Source organism: Bactrocera neohumeralis, chromosome 2, assembly GCF_024586455.1.
Source record: "Bactrocera neohumeralis isolate Rockhampton chromosome 2, APGP_CSIRO_Bneo_wtdbg2-racon-allhic-juicebox.fasta_v2, whole genome shotgun sequence".
NCBI lineage: Eukaryota > Metazoa > Arthropoda > Insecta > Diptera > Tephritidae > Bactrocera > Bactrocera neohumeralis.
The window spans coordinates 56,275,114-56,286,775 of record NC_065919.1 but is presented as its reverse complement, the minus strand read 5'-3'; the positions used below and the strand labels follow the sequence as shown (position 1 = coordinate 56,286,775).

The 11,662-nt window shown below is 36.9% G+C and overlaps 1 protein-coding gene across 2 annotated transcripts in view; it reads right to left on the bottom strand.

Annotated features, from left to right (window-relative positions):
- Nucleotides 1–1,158: 1,158 nt before the first annotated feature.
- Nucleotides 1,159–11,662, bottom strand: part of LOC126753625 (fatty-acid amide hydrolase 2) — a 62,013-nt gene continuing 51,509 nt past the window's right edge. For both annotated transcript variants that reach the window (XM_050465239.1, XM_050465251.1), the window contains one exon: nucleotides 1,159–5,338. In XM_050465239.1, the coding sequence (XP_050321196.1) occupies nucleotides 3,938–5,338 (1,401 nt within the window). In that variant the 3' untranslated portion in view covers nucleotides 1,159–3,937. The remainder of the gene's footprint in view (nucleotides 5,339–11,662) is intronic.

Below are 11,662 nucleotides of genomic sequence, written 5' to 3'. Positions count from 1 at the left end.
CTATCAATAGCGGCATTCTCTTGCTCTTGCAAGATTGCACGATGACACAAATGCAAAAATCCTATACCGAAATATGCAAGGCCAAGAGAGCACCCATTGCAGAATCTAGTGATATATGACGGCACGAAAATAAACGTGGGGTTTGGTCTGACGTGTTTTTGTTGTTGTGCCGTTGCACCAAGAGGAAAATTCTGCAGTTTCTGCACCGTGCAAGATTTTACAAGAGCAAGAGAATCCCCCTAATATGAGAATATCAAGCGATAGCTGTTTTTGTATATGGAATGTAAATAAATATCAAGTGCAAATTTAGAGCCGGCAAAATATGTCTTCCAAAAACATCAATTAAACTAGAGCAGGCGCCGATTATAATGAGTGGAATGTAAGTTTTCAGGTAGTTTTCAGCGAAAACTGTGTTTTCGACAGATTTTACTATGAACAGACGTTTTAGTTGTCCCTCGAAAAGTATAGAAAAAACTATAAGAGTCTTTTAGTTTCAAGAGTATAAAAAATATTTTTTGAATTTCAAAAGTTCAAAATAATAAAAACACAATTTTTGCTTGCTTAGACTTACCAAAATTACCGTAAGCTACAGCCATTGGTATAATACCAAGCTATAAATTTGAATTTCAACGGTAATTTTGCAAGGCTCGTAAATTCGTCAGTTAAACATAACCGGGCACTTTTCTCGACATAAACACGTAGTTATACACATTAGAGGCAATTATGCAAGTATGTACATATGTATTGTATGTGTGTGTATGAACATTGACAATAGGAACATATGTATAAAGTTTGCTCGAATTTCGGCTTTCAATTATTGTATGTATGTATGTATGCATGGGTATGTATTCCTGTGTGTGCATTTATGTGTATTTAGATATATGTATGTGTGCGAGGCAGTTGATTTGAACGTTTTCACGCGCATTTTCGTTCATGGAGGTCAACTTCTTTTTGTTGCTTTTCGCTGTGAAGCATTGCGAAATTTACAGCAATTACACACAACATTCTTAGCACTAGCACTGAAATAAAGGAAACTGCAAAAAACACAAACAATTTGAAACAAAGTAAATACAAAATTTATAAATTTAATATAGCGCAGCAATTTAATTTGTGTGGCCGACCGCTTCTGGGTAATTAGATTGAAAAGATTGTGCGGTCTAGTATGTTCGAAATTTTCGCTGATTGTTTATTCGAAATCCGTTGGTCGTTATTTAGTTATGCAATTACTCAGCTCACATGCTTGCTTATAATTATATACATGCATACATATGTATGTAGTATGTATGTATTTATACAATCTATAATAATGTTTTTTTTTTTCAAGTACTTGTATAACAATTATTTATGTATATATTTTTACAATAATTATAATGTGATAATCTTTTTGGATTGTTGTTGGCTTAATTAATTAAGATACATTTGTATATTATTTTAAATGAACATTGAATATAATAAAAACATGATAAAATATGTTAGTGTGCGTGATGTATGACAGTTTGACAGTTATTCGCATATAACCTAGCATGTGTGCATATATGTAAGTGACATTTTTAAGGTCTAAGTAACAATATTTTTAATATTTTTTTGCTTTTAAAATTAGTGTTGAGTTTCGTTTAAGTGTCTGTAAATATTAGGTCTAGCAATAAGAAATCCATTATTTTTGCAATAATTTGAAAGATTTATTTAGCAAAGTTAGAACTAACCGATTTAGGTGAAAAACGCATTGTTTTGTTCGATAATTTGTTGGCATGTTGACAGAAATTTCATATTGCCACGTTAATTGAAACGCTCGTCACTAGTGGCAAAAAGGTTAGGTTAGGTTAGCTTAATCTGGTAGGCCAATAAGCCAGGCATAGAGCAGTTTTGGTCATTTGCGATAGCAGATGGAGTTCAGTTGCTAGGTCTACTCCTACTTCTACTACTCCTCGTAGTCATCCATCAGTCGAATTTTAACAGACACTGCGGCCTCACTATCTATCGATATCCAGTGTATCATACCGTGGGGACCCCAGATGCTTAGTGTAGCCTTGCCAATGCTGGAGAAGTATACAAGAGATGCTCGACTGTTTCCCTGCTGCTTTGCTCTAGACATTTCTTGCAGTCTTCTTGAACTGTCAGCCCCATCCTACGGGTGTGCGTCGCCACCAGACAGTGATCAGTTAGTATTCCCCATCATGTTTCTACAGTCTCTTCTATCGAGTGATAATAGGAATTTTTTGTACTTCTGATCTACCGTTTTGCACATGACTTTTGCAGTTTTGCACCCAAATAGCTCGTGCCATCGACAAGAAGCTTGAACAATTATTTTTTTTCTTGAGACGAATTTTCCAATAGCCAAATCATTCGTCCTAGACAGGAACAGGTAGTAATTACTTGATGTCAGATTTAAACTATAAAATGGATACATACAAACATCACAACTAAGCTGCCCGGAGCTGCTGGCGCGTCAATAATGACGTGTGAGGCCACGCATTGTCCTAAAGTAACACAATTTCTCTTCTAATGGTTAAAGCTGGTCACTAATGGGCGATTGCTTACTTCAGTCGGTCCAATTGTTGACAATACAGCGCCGAATTAAGAGTTTGGCCGTAAGTAAGGAGCTCATAGTAGCTGTTCCCTGTCAATTTCACCAAACACATATTAAACAATTCAATTTAATCCTGGCTCGGATTACCGCAATTCGACCACGACCGTTTTTACTTCACTTTTGTCGTAGGTGAGCCACTTTTCAACACCTGTTACCATCTGCTTCCAAAACGGTGCGATATTTTTGCGATTCGAAGATGAAAACTCGATCCATGAGCTGTTTCGGGTTAACTCGTGTGGTACCAATACATCGCGCTTTTTTTAAATCCTGCCTTACTTAAATGGTGCGAAAAGATTTTTTGTGCCATATTTAGCTCCGAGAGATCGAAGCAGTACTTACATTGCGTTTGGACTCGACGAATTCTATTATTTTATCGCTAATTTCAACAATTGGCTTTCCAGAGCGCACTCTGTGTATCTTTATCACCAAAATTAGCAGTCTCCTGCCGTATTAGACCCACAAACACTACGCTCATTTTCAGCCACTTGGCTTGCGATTTCGCATTTATTGAAGAAAAGTATAAATGTTTCCATATTTTCTCTTTGTTGATGGACATCTTTTACAAGCGTTCTAACAATACTTAGTCAAGCAATCACAAAACTGTCTGAGATTTTTTTTTTAATATGAAATATTATCCTTCTACCGTCCTATTGCATAACCTAATCGCGTTTATACAACGCGAGATGCAGATTATTATTATTTGAAAAATAATGGATTCTTTATTGAAGACCTAGTACACACACAGTATGTACAGCAGTTCACGCCTATAGCAATTTCATATCAAATAATTAATAAACCAATAATAATGCTCGCAAAAATTAACAAAAAAAACCTAAACAAGGAAAAAATCTCATTAAATACATTTTTCAAATTTACAAAAGTCTTCGAATTATGAAACAAAATTTTTTTCTTCTATAAATACTCGTGATGCAAATGCAAATTAAATTACAGTTACAAAAATGTGATGCGCCCGATTTACAAATTGAACTAAATCTATATATAATAGTATATAAAATTATGAAAATATTTTTTTGTTATAACGTAACATCAGTCGCTTTGCAAAGCTTTGAAAGTTGACGTCCAAGAGCTTCACTAAACTCACAGCAGGCGTTGCACAAGTGAGGCACCATGGTGTATAGAGGCACAATCGCTACATTCCTTCTTATATATGTACATATATAGCAGTACAATCCAATTTATATTTGCACCGCTTCGAACTTAATAAAATAGTTTAGACTGCCGACACAGCATTGACGGACACACCCTTTGCACCTTACGCCTAACTACATATATGAACTCTCTCGCTCTCACTCTCACTCCCTTTGTCGCATTTTGCTCCTCACTGCTGCTTTATACACGCTTCGCTGACTCCTCTGAGGGCGGACGCACCCAACCACCGTAGCGTCGCTCCATTTCGCGCGCCACTGCTAAGCAGAGATGATCCTGCCCCGGATTCGCCACCACCTGTATGCCCATTGGCAGATTACGTCGATCCAAACCGATCATACAGTTGGTGACGGGCAAGCCCAGCGTATTGAATATCGCCATATACATGGGCTCCAACAGCTTGTGGTAGATTTGATAATGCTGATGCGCCGTATTCGGAAATGTTGGATAGAGAAAGACGCCATCGTTGCCGAGCAGCTCTTTGAATTCAGTCTTGAGCGCCTCAATGATGGTGGCCAAGTGCTTGTGGCGTGAATTCGGTATGATTTTCATGAAGTTTTGCAAATGTCCGAATATCACCGATGGCAATATGCTATCCGAACAGCCGAAGAAGTATTTTACAGTTTCGGTGCACACGGTTTTCGGACGTTCGCCTTCTTCTGTTTTGTAATAGATGGTTTCGATGTTCTTCATGGTCAGCATGGCGGATAGTGAGATGTCTAGTGAGAGTTTCATTTTTCTGATATTTACACGTTTCGCATTAAAATCGGTGGCCACACGATTGATGGCGGCATGCAGATCGCGACTCAACGGACGCATCATGCCCGATGGACCATCGTTATCCATGAAAAAGAAACGTATGCTCTGTGGACTAAGTTCACGTTCGAGTGTCAGCTTAGGTCCGGTAGGATCCAACATGCATTTGAGCAATAATGGTAGATCTTTAGCGTAACGTGTCATCGGCGCAATTGTGAAGAAGTCACCCCATTTCGGGTAATCGCTGGTCGGATGGTGGCCCTTAAATGAAACTGAATATGGTGTTGGTTTGTGTCCCCAAATGCCGCTGAACATGGCGGGCAGACGTGATGAGCCACCAATATCGGAGGTCAGTCCCAACAACGAAGCACCGCTCGCCAACAAAGCAGCCTCACCGCCCGAAGAGCCACCAGGTGTGCGCTTCAAATCGTAAGGGTTCTTTGTTTGCCCTGTCACATTGTTGTAGGTCTCCCACAGCAGGCACAGCTCTGGTGTATTCGATACCAGCATTATTATGCCACCACAACGTTTGATCTGCTCCACCACAGGCGCATCGGATTTGGCAATTTGTGGTGTTTTGAAAACGCGTCCCGCCTGATTGGTTAAGCCTTTCACGGCGATACTCTCCTTCACCGTTACCGGTATGCCTAACAATGGTGTGTTCTCCTCCATCTCCTCGATGGTGTTGATGCCGGACGCGATAAGGCGATCTGTTTCACGTGCCTCCTCAAGCGCCTCTTCGAAGCGATCTTGCACAATCGCATTAATCAACGGATTCACCTGCTTACACCGCTCGATGTACGCCTCGACCACCTCTTCGCTTTTGATCTGCGGAAGAGAAATAAATGAGTATATAATTTATTGCCTTTATTTTTAGCATACAAATGGATAGCTGTACGGGTATTGTGTCGTTAAGCTAATAAACGAGTTAAATTTAAGGCAACATCTGCGGTCGCGAATGCAAAACAATAAAAAAACATCGGCAGTAAAAAGCAAGCATTTCTTCAATTGAAAGAAAGTATGAGATATTCGCAAGCTAACGAGACATACATATATGATCAGATCGTCGCAATGAATGAGTAATGTGTCGCTGAGACTTTCGTTCACCAAGATTTCACATTAGGGCGCGCCCTATTTGTACATAAGTTTGATTTTTCTTCTTAAATAATTTTTAAGTTCATAAAATATGTCAGAACAAAAATCAAAAGCTCTAAAGACGATGCATTTGGTTTTGAAGGTGTGTCAATAAGTAGCAAATATTCTTGCTTCGATCGCCCTATAAAGCTCTAGAGATCGCATTTTTTCTGTAAATTCTGCTTTCTGTTTTGTTATTTTCACATTTTGGAGTTCATTAATTGCTGTTATAACTGCTCTAAAGAGTATATTATTTGTAACCAACTTTAATTCCTTAAAAAGCACTTACTTTTATGCGTAATTCGGCTAAGAATGCCAAATATTTCTTTTTTTATTTAAACGTAACAATTTATATAGCCAACTAGCTTATAAATTGAGTTATCCAGTATGATCTTCCCACACACTCAATTTATCGTACAAAATTAGTAGTGACTCTCTTTGCTTAAGTATTAATATGCTTTTCTCGCAAAAAGGTGAGATGATGTCTGTGAATTCATTGAGAACGACCTCTCTTGTGTAGGTGGCAAGTTAAATCGAAAACATCGTTTCGTAAATTTGTTTTAATTTTTCTTATATTTTATATTTTTGAAACTGTTTTTTACTTACTGCTTATTTTTTAAATAATTTCTCTCTTCGCATATTTTTTAGACCCATTTATTTAATTTTCCTCACATTTGCTGCCGATAGATTTCTAATAGAACAAAACGCTTATAATTTGATTAGTACAATTTGCCAGAACTGCATAAACAATTTTACACTAATTTATTGTTAATTAAGCGCTAATTGACAATTAGTAAATTATGTTGCATTAAATTAAAATTGAAACACATCAGGAAGTGCTAAATTCGGATTCGGGTGCAACGAGCCATTTTACACTTTTGCAACTTGCAGGTATCAAAGCCAAGGAATTCCTTAAGGTGTAAAGCTTCAATCAGAGTATCGGTATCCAAGCAATTTCGTATATACATACTGTATACTATACATAACTCATACACTGACCGACAAATTCGTCATAAGATTTGTTAGAAAAACGAAAATCAATATACAAGGTCTGTCGCAAAAGAAACAGAACTTTTTAAATATAACTGTGTCTGGTGGCGCCACCTATTGGTGGGTATATGAAATAAAAAGTTTGATTTCTTGTTGACATTTCGTAAAAATTTTAAGACATTTGTATAACTACAGTAGATGTTATCGATCAAAAAGTGACAGCAGCTTTTGGTCATCGGTCGTAAAATGCATTTTGAACAAAGAGCAAATATTAAATTTTGTTTTAAACTTGGGAAAACGTTTACTGATACATTTCAAATGATGAAAAAAGTTTATGGTGATCAGTGCCTATCCCGTAGTAATGTGAATGAGTGGTTTAAGCGATTCCAATAAGGTCGTGAAGACCTCTGTGACGATCAGAAGTCGGTCGTCTTCAGAAGTCAAAAATAAAGACAATGCTGATTTGTTTTTACGATTCCGAGGGTATTGTACACCGAGAGTTCGTCCCACCTGGCCAAACGATTAATGTTGTGTTTTACCTTGGTGTTATGAAGCGTCTTTTGTCACGCATTCGTCGTACTCGACCACAATACCGTGAGGCAGGGTCCTGGCGCCTGTTGCACGATAATGCGCCGTGTCATCGTTCAACGCTTGTCACTGATTTTTTGACAAAAAACTCCATATTAACCATTAATCACTTACCCTACTCACCTGATCTGGCACCCTGTGATTTTTACCTATTTGGAAAACTTCATTTGCCCATGAAAGGAACACTGGTTTCAGGACATTTCAGCTATCCAAAAGGCGACGACCGATGTTCTCAAGAGCATTTCGAAAAATAACCTTGAACACTCATTTGAAATGCTAATTGACCGGGCTAAACGCTGTATCGAAGCACAAGGAAACTGCTTTGAATAAAAAAATATAACTTTTGATTCCCGGGGTTTGATGAAGGCATCACATACATCACCAATCATATGGAGTTATATGGGGGTAGGTCATATTTTAGCTTAAATTTATCTGTTTTAGGCACAAAGATACACTGTTATAAGTAAACACGCTTTGTAATTTTCATTGAGATAACTCAAATATTGGACGTTATATCCAGCACAAAGACACCCGGGTATTCGAAAACCTTTATATTAGATATATGGGGGCTGAGGGAAGTATTGACCCCATTCCCAATTATATATCTATTTTACAAGCGAGTATGAGCCCTGAATTGTTGAAAACTTGCCAGTTGACAAAAGCGATGCCTGTTTGAACAAAATATTCACTGATAGTTGTTGTTTTGAAAATATTTGAAAGCAAAACTAACCTACAAATATATTACTAACTCTTTGAAAGTAAGTTTTGAACTGGTTTTCATGTAAAAAAAAATACAGAACAATCCAAATCTGTCGATAAATAACTATTTTGCTGGTCAAAAAATGCAGGAAAATGTTAAATGAAAAAAAAAATTAAATAAACAACTGTCACCCTAATGTGCATATGAGAATTTATTCACACAATCTAAATCTGCCTTTAATTGAATGGAATTCACATTCTGTCGCACCGCATTTGCGGTTGACTGGCATAAATTTGCATAATATCCAGTAAATGACAGTGAAATGAAGCACATTGTCTCAAAGTGCACCCGCTGCCGCCGCTTGACGCTGCACCTTCACCCCCAAAGCCACGAGTATGTCTGTGAATGGACTACATACGAATAGTTTCTAAACGTCACTTAATTACAAGCGCCGATTGGGTTGATATTTCTGGTGGTGGCGTGAGAGCAAACTTTGCATTTAAATATCTATTGTTAGTTTTAATAGATATGTTTAACTCTCCATTTCATTGCGAATTATCATAAAAGTTGACATTAATAATCCACTAACGACGCTTTCGTGGAAGCGCACACGCTAGTGCACCGCACGTAACGGTACTTTTGATGCGCCTTTTTGCACGTTGATTAAGTTTTGTAGAATTTTTTTACGTGACAAAGAAATTTCGCTAGTAAAAATTACATTGCCTTTAAGGGGATTCACAATGCATACCTTCGTGGTGCGATTTGCGGGGAGAACATAAATAGAGTAATTACAATCAATACAAACAAGTTGACTTTTAATTTATTTAGGCATTTTTTTCCTTTGTAGCAGCGTTTTAAAATTTGCAAAGAATTCGTACTTAGCACGACTTTAAATGAAACCGAACATTCTTTGAATTTTATGATTTGAAGATTATCTCTTTGCGAATAGTACTCTCAGTAGCCCGATTATTGGAAACATACGTTGAGCGAAGCGCGTGAATTTTCGTAATAAAGTTGAAAGATTTGTAAACGTTGTTCAGGCGTTAGTCTTTCCATGATGAAATGCCAAACAAAACTGAACAAAAATAAGATGACAGCTTGAAACGACTCATGTGTGATCTATCAAAAAAAAGGCTATTGAAAAAAGTACCTCTACTTGGATCACCCGTTAATACCCAACATGCGTTCCTTTTGATCCTAATTTCAGTTGATAGTCAACCTATAATCTGCTATGAAGACGTTAGTCCGGTATGAATCCCATATAATCACTACTTTCACTCATTCTCATTCCCAAGCACCGCTCGCCAACAAAGCAGCCTCACCGCCCGAAGAGCCACCAGGTGTGCGCTGCAAATCATAAGAGTTCTTTGTTTGCCATGTCACTTTGTTGTAGGTCTCCCACAGCAGACACAGCTCGGATGTATTCCATACCAGCATTATTATGCCACCACAACGTTTGATCTGCTCCACCACTGGCGCATCGGATTTGGCAATTTGTGGTGTTTTGAAAACGCGTCCCGCCTGATTGGTTAAATCCTTGACGGCGATACTCTCCTTCACCGCTACCGGTATGCTTAACAATGGTGTGTTCTCCTTAATGCCAGCTTGACACGACTCATGTGTGATCTATCAAAAAAAAAACAAAACCAATTGGAAAAATACCTCTACTTGGATCACCCGTTAATACCCAACATGCGTTCCTTTTGATCCTAATTTCAGTTGATAGTCAACCTATATTTTCCTATGAAGACGTTAGTCCGGTATGAATCCCATATAATCACTACTTTCACTCATTCTCATTCATCTATAGTTTTTAGCATATTCTGTTTAGTAGTTTTTCCCCCTAAGTTTGTGGACAATTCCTTTGTCGTTGTTTTCGGGGGAACAGTAAATATACTTAATATGGAATATACAAGTATAAAAGAATTATTATCTTCTCACGAACATTGAAGTCGTCATATGTAGTACATAAGGTTTTTGAACCTTTTTCCAGAACAAAGAGGCTCCAATTCACTGTGAAATCATTAGGAAAAAGAGATTTCATGTAAGATTGCGTGATCTTTGTGGGTCACCATCCAATATTTGTTCTTTTATAAACTTATTTATTTAATGCGCTTTGTTTCCCGTTAAGGGAAAATTTTCATTTTCTGCTTGACTAATTTTTGGAAGCTTGCTGACGGTTTCGGTCTAAAAATTTAGCAATATTTAAAATATATAAGTATAAGTAAATATATTTTTATATTTACGACATTTATATAATGTATATTTGTATGTATTTATTATATGTATTATATTTGTTTGTAATTGGCTCTTGAATAGTTTTTATGTGCTTGGTCGAGAAGAATTCTTATTTTTGGTATTTGTCCAGTAAAGAAATTTGATTTTTTTTAAATTTATTTTTTTAATAATAATTTTTTAAATTTTTTTTTTATTTTAATTTATTTGAATTGATCAGACTTGCACTTAGAATCATATTAATATAGCATATATCTTCATTACGAATATTGGAAATAAATTTTAGTTTGTATCAAGAGTATAATGTCATCTATATCTGTCAACTATTGCTTCTGCATAAAAATTCACAGATGTTTGGCAAGTTTCTTCCGAGAGTTTCAAGATCAATCCACATATGTATATATATGTATATCTATCCCGAACAAACCGAACTTCCTGTTGCACTAACAGTGTATTTTTCTTTTCATCTGTCCCAAATGTCACATTTAAATAATCATTAGTGTTTAGTATACGCTAGTCTTTCTGAAGCACATAAAGTGCATTCGGTTGAAATTATTCGATAAAGAAGTTCCATTAAATTTTTTGTAAGCAATAAAATTTCTGTTGCCGAAACGTTGCGAATGTTGAAAAAGGCCTTCGGTGATAATTGTTTGTCGCGAGTAAGTGTTTTTTACTGCATCAACTGCAACTGATGATCAATATGTCAATAAAATAGAGGAATTGGTGCCTGAGATTCGACAATTAAGAGTCAGTGATCTTACTGGCATCGTTGGATTATCTGACGGATAAGTGAAAATCATTTTGAAAGATCATTAGAGCCTAATGAAACTGAAAGCACAATGGGTTCCAAAATCACTTAATTTTTGTATAACAATGCTTTCCGACTATCAGGATGTCATGCAACATATTACTACTGGCGATAAGTCTTGAAACTGTGCTTCTGACTCGGTAACAGACGATCAATCAGCCGAATATCTTGGCAAAGGTGAGCCAAAGCCGAAAAACCCACTTCAAAGCAATTTAAAAATACAGCTGTCTTCGATTATCGAGGTGTTGTGCACTCCGAACTCCTTCCGACCGACCAAACTTTCAGCAAGGAATACCATTTAAGTGTTATGCGTCCCATACTGCATTGATTCTTAGTGATTTTTTTGCCAAATTTTCAAGCAATATCGTGCCCCAACCACCGTATTCACCTGTTTGACTATTCAGCTTACTTAAACAACCGCTTCGTGGAAGCAGTTTTGAATCGAATGAAGACTATTCCGGAAATTGACTTTAACAACTGTTTCGAAGATTGCAAAAAATGTTGGCTTAAGTGATATTGAGAGTGCCTTTATAGCAATGGAATACCGTTTTCAGTGCATTCCGCTACCTATAATGGCAGGAAAAGAACGCTTAGAAAAAAATTTGTTTTTATAGAATTATTAGAGTTACCATAGAGTTTCAAAATAACATAATTTTTTGGAATGGGAACACATTTTTTCAGCATTTTACAGAAATAA